The sequence below is a fragment of the Papaver somniferum genome, chromosome 1 (assembly GCF_003573695.1).
Source record: "Papaver somniferum cultivar HN1 chromosome 1, ASM357369v1, whole genome shotgun sequence".
Taxonomy (NCBI): Eukaryota; Viridiplantae; Streptophyta; class Magnoliopsida; order Ranunculales; family Papaveraceae; genus Papaver; species Papaver somniferum.
In genome coordinates this window covers 229,204,749-229,225,672 of record NC_039358.1, presented here as the reverse complement: position 1 = coordinate 229,225,672, position 20,924 = coordinate 229,204,749, and the positions used below count along the sequence as shown (strand labels likewise).

Here is a 20,924-nt window from a genome sequence, read left to right as displayed (position 1 = left end):
AAGTTTATTAGTCCCTTGATAAACTTGGAAATAAGATTAACACATGCAAAAAAAAAAATGTGATTGAATACATGCAATGAAGAATATGGAAAGAAGATTAGTATGCATGCAAAGAATAATATGTGATTGAATACATGCAAATAAGAATATGGAAAGATAATTAGTAAATGTAAAGAGTAATATTGATGTAATTAGTTTTAATTTCTTTTTTTTATTTATAAGAATACATTTAATTCTCTTGATGTAATTATAGTATTAGGATCTTTACTCATTCTATATATCTGTATAATCAATATATATACAACATAATGAAATCAATCTCATTACAGTTGTATGAGATTCAAAACCCAAACCAATATTTCTTTATAGGTTTCATTGGCGCAATACCAATATCAAATTTGTTAGTATCCATATCTAAAGAAGCATCACAAAATAAGACTGGACTATCATTTGAAATATTTTGCATGAAGTTAGTCTCGTTGTCTAAAGAAGAAGTAGTGTTATGAACAATAGGCACAGACACTAGAGTATTGGCAGTTTCATTCGAGAATCTAAGAGCAGTCCTAGTTGTGGCCTGTGGGTTAAGCACTTTGTCTTCAAAGACTTTGGAGCATCTTTCTTTCCAAATACACCATGCAGTGTTCATAGCGGTAACTAGGTGATTTTGTAAATGGCTTGTAGTGAGCCATTTAGAAACCCGAGCTTTCAAGCTAATAATAGAATTCAAATCCCGCAAAATGAGTTGACTGACAGTTGGATGGTTAGACCAAGCATCCTTAGCCAGTATGGCCTACACCCCAGTTATACAAGTGACAAAGTAGGTTAAACACTTCGGCCAATAATTCGGCCTACACCCGACGTACGCAGGTCTGGGTCTGGGGCTTAGCTCTAATACGATGTTAAAGTCTGCGGGCATCCAACTCAAAACCAATTGGCAATGAGTGAATATGCCCTTATATATTATATTTTAAGTTAATTAAGCGGATTATAACGATATGAGACTATTGTCCTTTCACAAACTTTGATTTCATGAAGAATTCAGATGTGAGCATGAATGGGATTTCAGCACATAATTTTGGAAACAATGTATTCTTCAGGAAAGCTAAAGTTGGAGATTTGAAGAATAACTTGACGCCTTCAATGGCGGAGCGAAATCAGCGAATTTCCCGTCTTTCTGAAGATTCCTAGCACCAGGCACCTCCCCTAGCGCCTAGATGCCCCGAAGAAAAATTAAATATCTACATCAATACAAGGCGCCTTTTTTTCTAGGCTAGGCAAGCGCTCAGGGCGCTTTTTACAATATAGGTCAAGATTAGTATTCCAGAATTGATTGGTATTTCATTTTAGCTTTATTTTCTTGATTAGTTATGCTTGTTTTTGTTGGCACGATCGAGTTATATATAATACGAGCTTAAAAATGTACAAACTCAATTGCTTGGTTATTGTGATAATTTGAGGCTTCTCCATTATACTCTCTTGTCACATCCAATTGAACTTAGAGTTGCAACTATTGACAAATTAATCAAAGCTTATTGATACAAAGACATATAGTTTTCTTTTGCAATACAGAGTCTGGTATTTCCCCTTTCATAACCGAAGCGCCACCGGTGGTGTGTTACACATCCATAGCCTATTTGACATGTACTTCCTGCTCATCGGAATCATCACCATCACTAGCAGCACGAGGACCACCACGTCTACAACGTCGAACGCGATCAACATTGATAACACTTCCTGCAGCCACATCAACAGAGATAGCACTCCCTGCAGCCGCATCAATAACAGTGGTAGCACTTCCAGGTTGAAAACCAGGAGGAGTTCTGGCTGCTGATGAATGTATGCTTATTAGGCATAATACTACAATGAAAAAACACTCGCAATTTTGTAATTAGCCATGATCACCTATATGATTGAGTTTCACTTATAATTGATTAAGCCGTGGTTTTTAAAAGCGTACGCCTCACGCTTCGGAGCGTACGCTTCGCTTTAAATTTCAACATTTCGCTCCGAAGCGGTCATGTGAAGCGCATCTTTCATAAAGCGTACGCGTCACGCTTATCGAACACCCCACCTCCCACTCGTTTAGAGTAGGTTGAATTGGTGTACACACGCTTTGTTTTTGATAAAAATTAGACTTATATAAAATTTATACAGATATTATCTTCATAATAATTTTATAATTACTAGTTACGACTAATTTGTTTATAACAAAACATTCGCTTCAAACATTAACCATAAAACGGCGCTTCACGCTTCCACATAGGCTTCGCTTCCTAAAAGTAAAAAGCGCTTCACGCTCGATTCCGCGCTTTCAATACCTTGGTTGTGAGAATGTTAGTGATGATAATGAAGATACTTATATAGTCTAATTCCATAAAGCCGCCGTGCTAGATTAGTATGTCAGAAATAATAATTAGCCTCCGGATTACAATATTGATCACCACGTTCTCTAATCACCTTTTCCGATCCTTTACTAACCAAAGCATAAACTTTACAGATGTACACATGCATCCCATGAGAGAATGACGAAAAAAGAGGGAGGAGTGATAGTGCACTCAGCAACTCCAGTGGGGATCAAGGCCACATGCAATATCTGTTTCTTGCACAATCTAACCCTATCTGAATACTATGCATGCATGTTGTGCAGGAAGATTATATTGTTTAGTACCACAATGCTTTTTTTCTGCGTAGAGGGTACATGGCCATCAATTTTCATGTCACTGTCGAATAATTTTTCACTTTATGCTTTGTTAAACCCATTTAGTTTAATCTTTAGATGGCCGACAAGTTAACTGTTTAAATCTTGAAGCAGGGATCATTGGGTAGGAGGAACAAATGGCTTAATTATTCTTTCGCCGGTAAGTCATTTACGAACTAAATTAATTATTTCTAAACCATAATTTAAATAATTGATCATTTTCCTATATAAGAAAACAATAGTGTGAGTGGAAGCACAGTAGTAGAGCATCATTGCAACGGTCTTCAACCTAAGGTTTTTACTACATGTAATGACCACGAACATGTCCTAATTAAAAGGTCTTTCGATGAAAACACCAATAACTTCAAGGCTTTGCACAGAACTGCAGGCAATACTAAACACAATCCCAGGAAATCCTTAGAGCTTTGCCTTAACGGAGGTTGACGAGTTCGACCTTGATGGTAGGACTAGATCTTCCCACTCATCATCATCCACCTTCGAGAAGTACCGGTCCACCATTTCATCGGTAACAAGCTCTAACCTAGAAGGCTCCCACTGAAAAATATACATAACATATGTAAGCATACGGGAAAAATAAATATGTTATAACTTTGACAAGAGTTTATTGACATAGAAAATGCGAAAACATCTACCCTTGGAGTTCGGTCTTTACGCAAATAGTAAGCTCGGTAACCCTGCATTGGAAGATTTGTACTTAGAATAAAACTTTGGGAAGGAATGTGATGCTAACTAATGTAACAGTAGTTTTTAAGAGACCTCAAACATATCTTGGCCAACTTGCAAACCATAACACGAAATTCTATATCCCCGGATGATGCACTGGCCAAGACCTTGTGGTCTTCCTTCTCTGATCTGCATGTATATGTACATTACAACTACCATCGAATATCGATCTAATTGCATGAGCTCGCAGGTTAAGAGGATTTATCCGTTTGAGAAGAAGAAAAAATAGATAGACACTATTCTTTACCGATTTGAGAAAAACTTTAAGAGCAATCGGTGATGCTTTTTTCATTGACTCCACAGCTTCAGCAATCCAAGGATCCCCTCCTTTCACATACTCAAGCTCCTTATACACAATTGAAAGAGACAATATAGGCTTACGTGCAGAATCATAAAGTAGTAGAAGAAATATGTACCAAGGGCTCAAGAACTTCGGAAAAAAATCATAAAAAGAATTACAATATCTAAGAGAATGGGGTGTTCCAATGCCACATTATATGTCTCTAACTTACAAGGGCCGAGATAATGTTTTCGACTGTCCTTTCTGAGAAGCATTTGTTAATGATGTCTAGTCTGCAATGAAAAATCATATACTCTACATAAATATTGCAGGGGATTTTTAGACTGAATAGGTATATCCACGAAAGTCTTATATGAATATTCAATTCTTCAGAGGATTCAAAGTTCATGGTCCAGAATGTACCTATGATAAGCACTCCTCTGTTTTAAAGGAGGTTGCTCTGAAAACTCGTCAATAACTGCTGAGATAATAGCTGGATCACTTGTGTTCATCTTGTCTAGTGCTTCATTTAGCAATCTCAGTTTCTTCTCGTGTGCAGAAGGTAATTAAGCAAGTTCAAATTTCAACAGTAAGTGACATAATTAATATACTATTTTGATGCATGCTTAAACGTTAGATACCGTGAGCTGCTGGATGAAAATAAATAGATGAGGATCGTACTATCGAAGGGACAAAGTGTGTTGCAAGGCCACATGCAAGCATTTCAGCGCCATCCAACCATGCACCAGTAAGACCGAGGTATGCTCCTAGTGATTATTGATATAAAGAGATTCGACAATTAAGAAAAGTTAAAATTTGTTCAAGGAATACAATCGAAGTTCAATTCTCTATACCAAAGAAGCCAGGGAGTCTAGACAGAAAAAAAAAATCCCCTAATATTCCCATCCCAATTTCTGGCATAGCAAAAACCTGGAGGAAAAAAACTGTGCGTAAGATCAAATATATGTGGGAAAGAAAATCATGTGAAGTATACCCAGACTAAACCTTCTAAGTTACAATTCAACAATGTCTTCACGTTGTAGACCATTACCGTTTTATCGGTCACAACACGAAATCTACCATGAACTGAAATTACGCATCCTGCTCCCATCACCATTCCATTAAGGATCGAAACCTTTTATTTGTTAATTTTACAAGATTAACATCATTTCTATATATATAATGGATGCATCAAAAGAAATACCAAAATTAACAGAATACATAATGGATAATTTCCAAATGCTGCGGGCAAACAAGTCACCTGGGGTTTACTGAATGTCGCAACTCGGTACTGTAAGGTGTATAGGTTCGTAAAACATTTAGCACCTAATCTCCAATGACCTAGTGGATGAACATTGGAAAATGAATTCCACCGATAAGAAAATGAATCTGTGAGTGTGATATAAGAAAATAATTTATTTGTTTTTTTGGACAACCTAACAGCAAGTCGACACAAAATATATATGATCATGATAAATAACTGCAACCAGATTTCAAAGAGCATGAAAAGCTTCAATAAGTTCATCTCTGTTCATGATCTTATTGATCTCCCTCTTAAGGGTGCTAGATTCACCTGGTCCAATGATCAGACAAATCTCATTATGTCTAGACTAGACAGATTCCTTCTCTCTCCCTCCTTTGAAGCCCACTTCCCTTTTGTTTCACAGTTAGCCAAAGCTAGACCTACCTCAAATCATGTTCCTATTCTCTTGACATTTCTGATCCTTCCTGGGGACCTAACCCTTTTAGATTTGAAATTATGTGGTTCTTGGAGAATGGTTTCATTAACATGTTAGAGGAGTGGCGGTCTTCTTTTTGTTTTGCGGGTAGTCCAAGCACTATTCTTTGGTGTAAGCTTAAAGCTCTCAATGAAAAGTTAAATGAATGGAACAGGGAAACTTTTGGGCACACTACTTCAAAGTTGAAGCATATACTTTCTGAGATTCAAGCACTAGACAGTTTAGCTGAAGAAAACGAGCTGTCTACTGAGCAGATGAATGAGAAACTACTTTAAACAATTGAATTTGAAAGGGTAACTCATACGGAGGAAGTGGCTTGGAAGATTAAATTAAATTCATATTTTTTAACATAAGGGGACAGAAATACACACTTTTTCATGAGTAAAGCTTCAGCTAGAAGAAGACATAACAGAATGTGGATGGCCAGCTGGAAGATGATAGAGTTAAGTTGTGGGCTTTTACAAGAATCTGTTCATGGTGGAGGAAATTATTAGACCTGAATTGGAAGATATAGATCTTGATTGTATTAATGCAATTGAGTCAGATATTTTGGATGTTTCTTTCACTGAGGAGGAAGTTCTGCTTGCTATTAAGGATCTTGGGCAAGACAAAACACCTGGACCTGATGGGTACCCTCTTATGTTCTTCTCAAAATGCCGGAACTTCTTAAAAGCTGATATCATGGGTATAATACAAGAATTCTGGGAAATAGGTAATATGTATGTGAAGCATAACTCCACTTTTATTGCGTTAGTCCCTAAGAAAGTTCATGTGGAGTCAATTAGAGACTGTAGACCAATATGCTTACTTACTAATACGTATAAGATTGTTGCAAAAGTTTTGGCTACTTGATTAAAGCTTGTCATGCCTAAACTGATCTCCCTAGTGCAATGTGCTTATACCGAAAGGAGGAAAATTTTTGATGGTACTTTAATTGCTAATGAGTTAGTAGACTCTAGATTAAAATCTGGCAATTCTGGAATTATTTGCAAGATTGATCTTGAAAAGGCCTTTGATAGGGTCAATTGGAGTTATTTGGAGTTTGTCCTTAAGAAGATGGGGTTCAACAACAAATTGTGTAAGTGGGTCAGATTTTTCTACTCAAATGCATCCTTCACTGTGTTAATTAATGGTTCTTCTTTTGGTTTTTTTAAGAGCACTATAGGGGTAATACAGGGATGTCCCATGTCTCCACTACTTTTCAACATTGCCATTGAGGGTTTCTCTAGATATTTAGAAAAAGCGGCCTCTGCATGTTCAATGGTTTCTCAATGGTGGAGATGGTCAGGTGGTGAACCACTTACACTATGCTGATGATATTATTCTGTTTGTAGATCAAAAAAAAAGAAGAACTTTCAAATTTGTTCTCCATTCTTCACTAGTTTGAATTCATTGCGGCCTGAAAGTTAATGCCTCAAAAACTAGAATCATTGTAATTGGTGAAGTTCCAGAGTTAGAGGAGTGGGATACTGATTTTGGTTGTAAAACAGTTGCTTTGACTTTCTTGTACCTGGGAATGCCTTTAGGTGCAAAACCAAATAGCACAACTATCTGGAATCCTGTCATTGAAAGGTTTAATGCAAGATTGTTTTTCTGGAATCAAATCTCTTTATCTAAAGGAGGTAAATTGGCTCCTCTCATGCATATTCATAGTTCTCTTCCTTTATATTATTTTTATCTCTTCAAAGCTCCAATCTCTATCATAAATATCTTGGAGAAGAATATGAGTGATTTTCTGTGGGAACATAACAATTCTGGTAGTAAATATTCTCATTTAATAAACTGGAAGATGGTTATGGTCACCAAGGAAAGAGGGGGACTGGGGGTATTAAATCTTAGATTGATGAATCAAGCTTTTATTGCAAAGTGGAGTTAGAGATTTGGAGTGGAGAAAACTCAGCTTTGGTACAAGCTCACGGTGGAAAAGTATGGTTCAGACTTCTCTTTTTGGACCCCAAACATTGTAAAAACTCCACATGGGGTATCATGTTGGAGAACTATTGTTGATTGCAGTAATCTGGTTACAGCAAATTACACTCTCAGTATTCATTCAGGCACTCAAATATATTTTTGGCATGACAGATGGTTGGGGAAGTCATGTTTCATGGAATCCTTCTCTAATTTATACAAGCTAGATAAGTTGAAGAATGCTAGTATTGCAGATCATATCACCGCTGACATGTCTTGGAAGTTTGAGTTCAAAATACTTCTTACTGATGAAGAATCAAACTAGAGCTGGCAAACCAGCCAAAAACCCGCGGGTTGACCCGTCCGGCCCGTGAAAAACCCGCGCCCGTCCCGGCTTGGCCCTAAACAAGCCGGGCACGGGTTGGAGAATTAGCGGCTTGTGAGAAAACGGGTTAACCCGTCCCGGCCCGTAAATCCGCGGGTTAAACCTGTCAACCCGTCCGCTCCTAATAATTCAACAGTATGATTACTACCTTTAATCATGTCCGTTCGTTTGTGATATAAAACTCAAAAAACCCTAAAAAATTCGTTTTCTTTCTTTCCTATCTTTTTTCTTCTCCACTCTGCTCTCTTCCTCTGCGCATCCAGCACCACCTCCATCTTCTTTTTACTTTCTTTTATTCATTTGTTCTTTTTTGCATGTGTAAATCTAAGCTTAACAATAATGGATCTGAGCTCAAGTAACTGATGTGGCTATTTGCTTCTTCACTTTTCTTTTTTTTTTGGGGGGGGTTGAGTTCTAGTGATCTAGTCGGCTACTGATGTGGGTTCTGAGTTGGAGATTGGAAGTGAAACTGAGTGATTAAGGGTGGGGTTTAAAAGTAGAATATGAAGAAGAAGATTATCATACATTCATACTAATAGTTAGGGTTAATTTCAGTGAAGAACTGGAATTGAGAAATCCAGAAGAAATTAGGGCTTCAATTGAGTTTGTGGTTTTATGAAATTGAGAAGAGAATTGAGTTTATGATAGAATAAGAAGACTAGGGTTGTGATCCAATTTGTATGTACAATTTGTAAGAGGTGGTGGTCAGTACTATGAAAATTTTCTGTTGTTTAAGAACAAGAAGTTGTTGTTCTCTGTTGAAGATGAAGATTGAAGATATTGATGAAGGTTAGAGGCTTATAGCAAGAATACGTAGTCTGTTTTTAGTGTGAACTGGAGCTAGATTTCTAGCATTTTCCTGTTTGATTTTGTGGAATCGATGATTTTCAATTCCCTGTACAGTAAAAACCTATTATATGTGTTTTCCCTTTTCCCGTTTGAGAAGATGAGTAAATTTCATTGGTGTTGATTGAATTGAGTTCGAATTTGATGAATGTTAGGTTGCAGGAAGGATCTTTAGATGGCCTGAATGTGTTTGTGTTTCTTTAAATGCAAAATTAGTTTAGTTCTGCAATTTTGAGTTTTTGAATTGATATACCAAATGAATTGGATGAATGTTACTAATTATGTTGTAGGAAAGGAACTTTAGATGGCCTGAATGTGGAAGGAAATAGCCCAGAAATCGATTTCTGGCGAGTTGACTCAACAAAAATCAGTTAACCCGTGAGCACCCGTGAACCCGCAAGCTTTACCCGGGACGGGGACGGGTTGGATAAATGACCACCCGTGAAGAATTTCAACCCGCAAGCTTAGGCACAAGCCAGCCCCGTCCCGCCCGTTTGCCAGCTCTAAATCAAACTCGTTAGCTGTTTTGTTCCATACCATTGGTTCAACACAACCTCAACTGGATTATATTCCTGATATTAGAAGATGGCCATGGAAACCAGGTGGAGTTTTCTCAGTTAAGTCTTATATGCTAAGTTGAACTGTGATGCTGGAGTTGATAATTTTCCTCATAAGTTTGTCTGGAACTCTGGTATTCTACCAAAAGCTAATTTTTTGCTTTGGTGTGTTGTTCTTGGGAAGTTGAATTCTCAAGATATGTTGCAAATTAAGGGGATGGATATTTACAACTCTTGCACTCTCTGTGGAGATAGTAATGAGTCTCAAGATCACATTTTTATTCATTGTAAGGTGGCACACAAGATTTGATTTGCTATCACTCCAAACACACAGTGGTCATGGGTCTTTCCAGACTCGATGATTAATCTTGCGAAAACTTGGTCTAACAATATTCTTTCTCCTAATGGTAAAATTATATGGGCACTTCTACCTGCAGCTGTTGTTTGAGTTTTATGGAGGGAACGAAACTGTCGCACCTTTGAAGGGAAGTATGTTTACAAAACTGATGAGGATTTGTGTTTAGTTGTGAAATCTCTAGTGCTAAGGTTGCAGGTTTTGGAAAAAGAGTTCATTTAAACTTCTCTTATACTGTGCGCAATTGAAGTGTAGTTTTGTGTAATTTTCTTGTTTTTTCTTTTTTTTACTACCAGTGGTAGTATATTTGTTGTACATTCTTCTCTCTTTTGATAAAGTTTCTCTTTTATAGTCAAAAAAAGAAAAAAAAACTGCAACCAGATTTGCAAAAAGGGAAATAAAAAATTTAATAAAATAAAAAAAATGAAAAATAACCACTAGCACCAAAAGGTTCTCGTAGTGTGTAAGCCCATTAGCCCATACTTAGTCCAATCAAACAGCTGATTAACGTATACTAGCTTATAAGTTGGTTAAATTGTGAGAAGAGCAGCGAAAAACAACCATTATGGTGCTTAAAATATACCTTTTGGCTCTACTCAGTGTCCGACCAGAATACAAATAAAACTAATGGAGTGTTGTTATTGGGAGGGAAAGAATGGATTTGAGGAGGGAAAAAAGTAGAATAAATTCACGTCAAAGCTTGGTCAAAGCAAAAACTAGTCAAAATAAATATTCTTTTGTTAAATTCCAATCCTACCATCGTCACTAAGCTGTTGTTTTTATCTTCGTCCAAAAGCCCTTACTGTTTTCTACGAACAACCAGCTAATTTTCTATGTCAAAGTTCACCCAGCTGTGATTATCATCTCAATTTATTTTATTTTTTTTGTTAGCTTTGGGTCAATCGAGATTCAAGTTTAAAATTCCTGATTTTAGAACTTTTACGGTACAAGTAAGCACTGAAAACTAATGTGATTCATTACTGTTAGAATACGGGCATCCAACTCAAAACCAATAGGCAATGAGTGGAGAGGCCCTAAAGAATTATAAAAATAGGGGCATCTAACTCAAAATCAATTGGCAATAATTGAAGAGTCCCTAAAGGATTATAAACCGCAGGATCTTAGAAAACCCAGTCAATGTGGGACTAATAATCTCAACACGCCCCCTCACGTGTAGTTTGGGTCTAACACGTGGACAATAAATCGGGTGACGAGGAGTAAAGGTGCGGTCAAACGACTCGACACAAATAGCCTGCTCTGACAAATCGGGTGACGCGGAGTAAAGGTGCGGTCAAACGACTCGACCCAAATAACCTGCTCTGATATCATGTTAGAATATGGACATCCAACTCAAAACCAATTGACAATGGGTGTTTCATCGAGCTTTGGCCATTGGCGCGTGCTCTAACACCCGAATAAGCGAAATATGATGAGAACTCAGTTCATGAAATATGACGAGAATTCGTACACATGTTACCTAATTCAAAAATATCTAAGGTAAGGGCTAGTACATATTGTAAGACGGCCGGTAATTAACTAGTTGAAGGCCGCAGTAAATCTTTAGAGGTTATAAATTGTTTGAATTGTGTGAAATATATGCTGGAAATATTGCACACAAGGAATTTAAAGGGAACCAAAAATTAGAAATATTAGGTAGGGCTAGTCCGGGATTATTCGTTTAGACGAATGTAAATTCGGTTCATTATTCGTTTTGACAGAATCATTGGGACGCCAAACGTTCGAGCTTTATTCGTTTTGAAAATTCGGTCCATTATTTGGTCAACTTTTTGGAAGGGCATACATATGTATATAATTTATTTTAGAGATACAAATTCGATACATAAAATTTGGCATATATTGACCTATAAAAATCATTTCTAAAATAATTTCGCCATAGGTACTATGATTTAAATGAATTGTACATATGATGTACACCATCTAGAATACAAAAGAAAGCTTGGCTAAGTTAGGCAAGATAAAGAGCGGCTGAGATTTGTCTAGGAGGGATACATGTATGGCCGTGGTTTTTTCAACTAACCATTATAAATACTTTATTAATTAGTGTCCTATTAATTGCTCATGATGAATGATTAATTAATTTTTTTATGATAAATGTTCATTTAATGAATTTAATAAATACATATTTTTCTTAATAAATAAGTTTATTATAACTATATATATATATTGATCGGTAAAGAATTTGGTGCTGGCAAGTTTCGAACTCAGGTAACTGGTATCCTCACCCAATGACTTTACCGCTGTATTACAATAACCCCGATTAAAAATTATATTTATAATTTTCAATGATGGTAGTGAAAGAAGAAGTAGGTGGTGGAAACAATGGCGGGTGTTTGTGAGCGGTGGAGGTGGTAAAATTACTGGTGGTGGAAAAAATAGTGAGTGTGGCTGGTTTTTACGTACGGTGGTGGATGTTAGTGAATAGTAATGGACAATAATAATTTTGTGTCTTTACAAAATGGACATCATTTTATTGTGATAGTCTGATAGATGTAGTTGGTTGTTTTTAGCACAACTGGTAAGGACAAAATACAAATATTTGGAGGAGGATACTAAATCATATAAGACAATATGATCATGACCGTTGGATCACCCAAATGGGATCCAACTATTTATAATACCCGATCGAATAAATCACGGTTTTTAGTATTAAAATAAAATTGATTACATTTCCAGAATACAAAACAAAGTTTGGAGAAGTTAGGCTAGATAAAGAACGATCAAATTTATACTTGCAGAACATAAATCTATCGCTATAAATGATCACGTTTAATTAAATTTAATAATAAATGTTCAATTGATATTTCATAATAAAGGTTTCTTTAATTAATCAAATGAATATATTTTTGTTGATACATAATAGATTTATTTGATATTAACCAAATCAGTACGCATTAATGGTGGTTATGATGGTGGGCGATGGTGGGGATAATGGTGGTGGGTATTGGTGAGACTGGTGAAGTGGTGACGATAATGTGGTGGTGGAAGAAGTAATGGTAGTAGGGTGAGAAAAGGGGTCCTAAGATAGGTAAATTAAGCACTAATGGTGGTTGTGATGGTGGGTGGTGGTGGTGGATCGGCGGTGGGGATAATGGTGGTGGGTATTGGAAGAAATAATGGTGGATCGGCGGTGAAGATAATGTGGTGGTGGAAGAAATAATGGTAGTAGGGTGAGAAAAGGTGTCCTAAGATAGGTAAATTATTTAGTCACTTTTGGTTAATTTTTCTTTGTTTTGTTTTAATTTGATTTTAGTTTTCAAATTACTTTTTTTATTATTTTTTAAAATTAAAATAATTTTTAAAGTCCAGATTTTCCCAAAAAAGAAGATGTTGTAATTTTAAGATTTACAGGGTAAGGGGCAGGAAGAAAAATGAAGCCTATAAAAAAATTAACCAAACTTCAGTCACCCTTGGTTCAGTTTCTCACATCTCTCTTTATTCTCCTTTTTTGTCATGGTTTCTGTTTCTGTCATTATTGCTCTCCTACTTCATGGGATTATGCAAGGATACGCGTGAATTAATTGTAATCGATTCAGTTTCTCACATCTCTCTTTATTCCCCTTTTTTTGTCATGATTTATGTTTTTGTCATTTCTCCCCAACTTCGTGTAGTTATGCATGCTTGAGAAATAGTTCATGATAATAGGTAAAGAGACAAGAAAAGAAATAGATCAAGAATTAAATATTATTATAAATTTTAGGAAAATAAATAAACACAAATCTATCTAATTTGGGAACCCAATAATTTATATCAAAGAGAAAAATTAAATTCTAATGCTAACAGATTTTGCACGATTAATCTAATTGATTTTAAAGTAATTTTGGGTGTTTTTAGTTTTGTTACAAGTTTGGTGAATGACCTTTGATGATAATTTTTTGAAGTAGTGAACGAAGTAATGTTTCACTGCCCATAGGATTTGCTCTAATGATTGACTATATTTGTCCCAAAGGATTGTATGACTTACATACACAATATTAAAAGATTCGAGGATAAGGACATGTTTATTAACCAACTCCTCCAAACATTTAGACCTGAAGCGATCGGTTCGATTCTTATCAGAAAATTACGACATGTATGAATCGATGGGTACATTTGAAACACATATCTTTGCCCGTGCCGTTACGGCACGAGTTGAGACCTAGTATCCAGCAAATAACATGTATGTTGGTCCTATAAGACTTACGTTGGTGTATTTGTAATTTTTAAAATTAAAAATATGTGATATACAATAATAATTTGGTGATAACACGACAAAATACTATACGGGCGGTATAAATATGCATATAATTCGTTTTAGGGTGAAAATTCGTGAACCCAACTTGGTTCCAAGCATACGGATTCACGAATTATACACGTGAAATTCGCGAACTTACTGAGTAGGGGCCTGCACACTAAAGAACCCACAAAATTATTACCTTCGATGCTAGCATTGAATATTTCCCCAACATCCCCACCAACACAAAAGGCTTTTCCTTTTCACTGAAACCACATTTTATACAACATTGGCTATATATACATGTCAATCTTATCCATTTCGACGGAACTTTTTGAGTATTTTAGAGTTTTAGGTCAGAATTTCCCAAAACAACCGGTTTTGCCGATGATCAGGGAGGAAGAGAATAATACAGTGTCCAATGTGGTACGGAATGATACATACCATCAGGGTTACAAATTTGACTTCAGGATCCTTCTCGCACTTCATGAAAACTTCATGCAGCCGAGATACCTAACAATTAATCAATCGAGCAAGAGAGTCTATAAATTAAGAACTTCTTCTTTTACTTGAAAATATATACTTCATCCGAACATAATAATTACCATTTGAGATGACAAGGCATTAACTTGTGAGCCCGATTTAGGATTACTGTTCTCGCATGCAAATTCTCTTCGACCTGAATCTGTGCAAGAAACACACCTTGAAAAGTTGAACCAACAAACATATTGCTCTATGTTAGCTTCAATGATACCTAAGGAATGAATAGTTTACTTACATGGTCAACTAAGGCACCTTGAGTCGCCATATATCCTTCGCACTGCAGCATTTCTCAGTTGGTGCAACTGCAGCGTGTGTCTGATCTTCATCTTCACCTCTTATATAGGAAATGCAACAATTGAGGTTAGGGCGAGTTTGGCAATCTTTGTGTTTTCTGATCTACATTCATCTTTAGTACGACCTTAAAAAGATGACACGTATCCATCCTCATCTAATTCTTTTGTTGAACATGTGTTTTCTGACCGACAAAAATTAAGGCTATTAATTCTACCTGAAACATCGAGTTAGGCAAGTAGTACTAATTGATAATATATGGACCAGAATTTCCAGTACCATTAACTCTCTTGCCATTATATTTCTAAGTCAATGATAACTAGTACTCTGTACTCCTCTTCCCTTCTTTTGTAATTTGTAACAAAAATATAAAGAAGTTCAATTGCAACAAAAACATCACCATCTCGTTTCCATGTAACCATCCAATCCTTGTCATTTCATCATGACTAGTACGTATTTCTACGCAACTGCGCGGCCCATCTTTGAACGGTCCTTTTTCTCGACACAGAACGTGGGGATATTGAAGGCATGAAAAAATAGTGAACAAATGAAAATGAACGAAACCAAAATTATTGTTATCAATCATAATAGGTCCTTTCTAATCCTTAAGCTCGATCTTTGAGTTTTATAACTAATCAACACCGGTAACTTCAATTTCAAAGTTTGGAAAAAGTTTCTTCAAAATCAGACAATAACTCATCGCAAAATCAATAAAACCAAATTCATCAGCATCTCTTTAATATATATATTCATATTCCTGCATCATTTTCTTTTTCCTTCCCGGTGATCAGTGCTGGAAGGTAGGCCAGACCTGGCTCTCTAGCCCCCTTAAATCCTTAAAATCCATAATTCGCCACTACTTTTCTTAACATTTTATATTTAGTCCTCCTAATTTTAGGGTTTAGTCCTCCTATTTTTAAACTTTTATATCTTAGCCCACCCGAATTTACGAAAAAAGACTTTTTAATCCCCTAATTCAGAAATCTGGCTTCGGCGGTATTATGGTTTTACCCAAGCTGTTCCCAAGTCACTTTTCACGTCAGCTTGGGAACACCCTAGCTTCAACATTGGTTCTCTATTAATATTGTGGACATACCATGGTTATCCGATTTTGGATTTTTTTTTTTTACTTTTTGGCCTCACTGACATACATTTTAAGTCAAAACGAATAAGAATTATCCGTTTTCTAATAAGTTATACGAATTTTAAGTAAAATCCCATTTTTTTCCCACAGACCCCACTAAGTTACAAGGTTTTTAATCTGAAAAAGGTTAATCATTATCTGTTTTACATATTTTCAAACGGACAATCATTGTCCATTAACGAGCTCTTCCACTGGGATTCCCAGTGAATAGAAAACGTGAGCGGGAAAAAACCCTTTAGACCACAACTTTTTTTTGTTTGGGAAGAAGCTGGAAACCTCTATAAGACCCAGTTTAAAGGATCAGTTTTTATTATAATAAGAACCTGCATTGTTTTCCCAATATTATTCAAAATATAAGCACGCGTGTATTTAAGTTGCTTACGGCACCCACCTTTAAAATGACCCGTATTTGAATGAATGTGTCTTGTAGGAAATAAAGTACATTTTGTATGTCAACCTTCCAAATACTAGTAAAGAGAATAAATTTGTTAATGATATTAAAGCCCCTCAGATCGGAAGCTGGTTGTTCATTGAGCTAATTATTTGAGATTTTTTATCTTCAATTCAATTTAAATGCTCTAAAATTTATCGGGAAGGCAATACTATAGCTGATTTGTTAGCCAAATAGGGAGTTTTTATTGGTTTCCAATGGTGGAATGAGCCAACAACTTTCATTCGTTCTGCTTTAAAGAGTGACTGACCGAGTCTGTTTTCGTATAGATTTACTAATTAAGAAGATCAAATCTTTTAACATGTTATAGTTTCTTTTTTCATCTTTCTCATCCGTTCGAAGGTTTTCGTCTAGTCCCTGTCTTTATATTTTCTTGGATTTTTATCAAGCAAATCTTTTTATAAGCTTTTCTCAACAAATAAAATAAAATAAATTACGACTTAGCTACTAGTGTTTCCGCTCATCCGCTAAAAATCGTACACATTCCCCACTTGAATACACAGAGAGTTGCATTTAAATTTTATAAGTAATTTGCACCAAGATTTAATCATGGTTAAATTGAAGACTACCAAGATTTTATAATCGACCAACCTGAGTATTCACACTAGCCGATTCCTAAAAATCGGTTGATATGCACATACAGGGCGATCAATTCCGGTAACACAAATCATAATCGATTGATGTGAGCATTTAATACTGACCGAACTTGTCTAAGGAAACAAAAAGAATTTTAGTTGATTTTTAGAATACAATAGTTTGGTATGGAGATTTATATCTACTGATTTCTAGTTAAGAAAATGTCCATTGTTCTGTATTTTAGAAAGTATCAAAATAACAGATGTATTTTAGTAATTGTTAATCGCACATGGTGTACTTTACCAAAATCCCCTTTCTATTGGAACTTTTGTGACAAATGCATCAATTGCTAAGGGTTTACAAAATTCGACGGGATACTACCAAACTGGATGAGGTTACCAAACTTTATATGAAGAATACGATTTGCAAAGGTGACGGGAAATCTAATGGAATTTGGTGACCCCTGTAGTAGTCTTGCTTTTCTAACTCTTTCTCCTATTCTCCTGATTTTCACTTATAAACTAGATGGCAAGTTTGTTGAAACTTAATTTTATACGATAACCTTTGAATATTGAATATGTTTGAACTCAATTCATATCACATGAATGAAGGTTTAATCTTTATCAACCTACAATTCGAGTGCTTTTTAATAAAAATCTACTACCCGCACGATTCAACCCACCATAAGGATTGTACCAGCACATGGTTTGAGTGCTAGTATAATCCCTTTTTTTTAAGGAAAGGATGTGTGAATAAGAAAAGGCAGACTACAAAAAGTCTGACACCTACTAAATTTTGTGTCCACTTAAAATAAGGGAATGTGGGATGTCTAATAAGTGTGAAACTATTAAATTACACTGACTACGAAACTTGAACAAATATATTTCAATACCACTTTTTAACGTACTTTTCTATCAACTCGTTTCTTTAAGTATGATTTTTGGTTAATTCATAATCGAAATTAGAATATTTTAGAAATTTTCATTTTTCTCTTGATTTAACCATAATCGACCGACTTGAGTGTTCATATTATTCGACTTTTAAAAATCGGTTGATATGCACTCATTCAATTCTGATAACATCAACTCATAATTGATTGATGCGAGCATTTAATATTGACTGATTCTGGTTAAGGAAACAAATAGAGTTTTTTAGTTAATCTTTTAGGATACAACAGTTCGCTATGGACATTTGTATCTACTGATTTCTAGTTAAGACGTCAATTGTTGTGTTGTTTTTAGGGTATAATCGGTCTCTATAAACACTCAATTAGCCGAAAGGTATCTTAGCCATTATGGATTTTTTTGGATAATGGGTTATTTACTTCATAATAACACTATTTCATTCTTGCTGCCCTAAAAAAATAAATGATCTTCCGGATGACATCGTGATACGTGGTAAAGATTGTATTTAGCGGTAGATTTGGGGAGTTGGATATGTTAATGACCTAATGGATCTGGAGTGGTTAGTGTAGGTTTTGAAATGTTGTGTTGGGCGCAAATTTGAGCCGAGTTTGCTTTGGCGAAAGTGGGATACAACTCAGAGCTCATGGGCTTGAATACACTTATATGTGGAACGTGTACCAACGTTTCCTTGTTGCAATTGCTCCATAGTCTCTGCTGATACCGAACGACATTGTAAATACTAATTGGGAATTCAGCATAGTGGTAAAGTCACTAGATGATAAGCATCGGGTGAAGTCGAAACTAGTTTACACTAAAAAACAGGAAAACTGATTAACTGGATTGCATGTGTGTAGAGTTAAACATAAGCTAGTGAGTTGCAAAAGACGTCACTTGAGCTACAAATTCCTCGATATTTCTATCAGAACTTCCACCTTCATCCACTGCTTCTTTAGCCAATTCTTTCCATTTACTTGCATTTTCCTTAATCTCCTTCCCTTTCTCTCCTTCCATAATTTCACTTATACACAACCCAATCTCCTTCTTTCTAAATATCCCTTCTTCATCAACTTTTGGTCTCATTCCTACACCCCACAAATCCTCAATGCATTTTGCATTCATCGGTTGATCCGTCCACTGTGGCAACGCAATCATCGGCACACCCAAGCTCAATCCCTCCAATGTAGAGTTGAACCCACAATGAGTTACAAAACATCCTACTGCAGGGTGAGACAGAACTTCCAACTGAGGGCACCATCTAATTATCAGTCCTTTCTCCGGCGTTATCTCCTCGAGAAATTTGGATGGTATTTTGCATTCCTCTGCTTCTCTTACAACCCATAGAAAATTATGTTTGCATTCTAATAGTGCCAATGCAATTTCTTCGATCTGCTGTTGTTTCACAATTGAAATGCTCCCAAATGAAACATAAATCACTGACTTGCTCTTCTTCGTGTTTAGCCAATTTATGCATTCAGCTCTCTTAGGCTCAAATATGTGAAACCCGTAATCTTTGTCGTCTTCAATCCCTTTCTCTAAGTACATTGATGGAAGAGTTGGACCAATACCCCTTACTCGCCATAATTTTGACATCCAATTTAGAACCTACAGTTCATAAACAATGAATATTGAAATTAAAGTCACGAAAAATGCCATTTTTCCGGACCCAACAAAAATATGAGCACCCTGTACTGGTGGTGTAAATTTGAAGTGAATGAAATCTCACCTCGGACTCTAACTTGTCAAATGTACTGAATAGAACCCAGTCTGTCTTGTGTATGTTAGCAAATTGGTTGGCAAGATAATCTAACAAAAATGGATACGGTCCAACGCCAGCAACAAAAGACGGAAGATCAGAAGCACTCAACGGTGGCAACCCCGGAACTGAAAAGGCTTGGTCAGCCGGGATTGGTGCTTTCACTAGACCCTTTTGCACACTATAGTAAATTGCACCAACAATACAAGATTGAGTGAAGAATGCAGCCCCAATGAGGCCTAGCTTTTTTGTTACATCTAAAACCCATGGTATAAACGGATCATACACAACACAACTTACTGGATTACCGGAAGTTTCCAATTTCTCAATGAGTTGGGTTAACGTTTCTGAACCGACCGTTTTGAACCGTTGGACATAAACACTCGGACCGCCGGCTTCCATGGAACCACCATCATCGAAACCATCTGATATGGTCTCGATTGCTATCGGCCCGTGGAATTTAGTATTTGTTGTTTTTGAAACATGAACTGTGATTGCTAAAGTGATTTTGAGACCTTTTGAGATTAATCTCTTTGAGAATTGGAGCATCGGATTGATGTGACCTTGACTTGGGTAAGGTACAACTAGTATGTGACCTCCATTTTTGGTACCTGTCTCTAGTTCTTTCCTCATTTTCTCTCGATCTGAAATCTTTACCAATCTTTTCTCGTGATTTAATCCAAGCATTGTTGAAAATAAGATACGACTAGATCTAGACATACATACTATTAGAATCCAAAAATGATGATGGTTAGGGTGACGATTTTTGCCATTGAAATAACTTAAAAAATAAAATTAAGGTTGGTGAAGTGTTTGGCATTATTAGCAGTGCAAGTTTTGATGTCATTACACAAGAAGTTTCTGGTTTGTTTACTTCTGACTATAGTAGGAATCAAATGGAATATTAAAAGTATGCATTTCTGGTGTTCTAACATTATAGGGCACACGGATCTAAAAAAGGGTTCATGCATCTCAATCCACATTTATGGCTTCTGATTGGATTATGACTCCCTGACTGTGAGTGCATTCCTAGGAGCATTGTGACAAATGAACTGCTAATGGGGTTACAAAATTGGACGAGAGATTACCAAACTTACTTTATATGATATCGGAATATGATTGGCAAAGAAGGCGGGAAACCTAGTTGAATTTGTTAACCCCTGTAGCAGTCTTGCTTTTCTAGCTTTTGTGCTTTTCTAGCTGTAGTTGCATGTAAACTTACAACTACACTCCAATATATCTAGATTCTTACTCAAGTAATTATAATGAATTATTTATTAATTTTCAAGGATTATAATTGGATACAATAGATAACAATGACTTTACTTCCTCTCCAAACAAACTTTCTCTCTCCTAGTTTTTTGTCTAACACACACTAAAAGATCTTTCTTTCGTGATGACTTCCTTCCTTTGTATAGTGATTCCTCATAGTGGATGACAGCTAAGAGATCCACTATTTTCGGAATCATTGTGCGATACATTCGCTCATTTACAATCACTCATTCTCGCACAGACTAT

The 20,924-nt window shown here is 36.1% G+C and overlaps 2 protein-coding genes across 6 annotated transcripts; both read right to left on the bottom strand.

The window, feature by feature from the left end:
• Positions 1-2,825: 2,825 nt before the first annotated feature.
• On the bottom strand, positions 2,826-14,673 carry LOC113318381 (probable 3-hydroxyisobutyryl-CoA hydrolase 2). 5 transcript variants are annotated; one of them, XM_026566549.1, is made up of 13 exons: positions 14,522-14,673; positions 14,349-14,428; positions 14,188-14,256; positions 4,984-5,063; positions 4,774-4,857; positions 4,577-4,652; positions 4,404-4,489; positions 4,146-4,267; positions 3,955-4,015; positions 3,690-3,788; positions 3,476-3,571; positions 3,352-3,393; positions 2,826-3,253 (listed from the first exon to the last, which is right to left on the bottom strand). In XM_026566549.1, the coding sequence occupies exons 5-13, from the start codon at positions 4,837-4,839 to the stop codon at positions 3,116-3,118; spliced, it is 786 nt and encodes a 261-aa protein (XP_026422334.1). In that variant the 5' UTR covers positions 4,840-4,857; positions 4,984-5,063; positions 14,188-14,256; positions 14,349-14,428; positions 14,522-14,673; the 3' UTR covers positions 2,826-3,115. The 5 variants fall into 5 exon arrangements, with proteins under 5 accessions (XP_026422334.1, XP_026422337.1, XP_026422332.1 ...); XM_026566552.1 differs by having other exon boundaries at positions 14,349-14,422; positions 14,522-14,638; XM_026566547.1 differs by having other exon boundaries at positions 14,349-14,608.
• Positions 14,674-18,371: 3,698 nt separating this feature from the next.
• LOC113338038 (UDP-glycosyltransferase 74E1-like) lies at positions 18,372-20,118 on the bottom strand. Its single transcript, XM_026583562.1, has 2 exons — positions 19,377-20,118; positions 18,372-19,255 (listed from the first exon to the last, which is right to left on the bottom strand). The coding sequence occupies exons 1-2, from the start codon at positions 20,091-20,093 to the stop codon at positions 18,521-18,523; spliced, it is 1,452 nt and encodes a 483-aa protein (XP_026439347.1). The 5' UTR covers positions 20,094-20,118; the 3' UTR covers positions 18,372-18,520.
• Between the last annotated feature and the right edge of the window lie 806 nt (positions 20,119-20,924).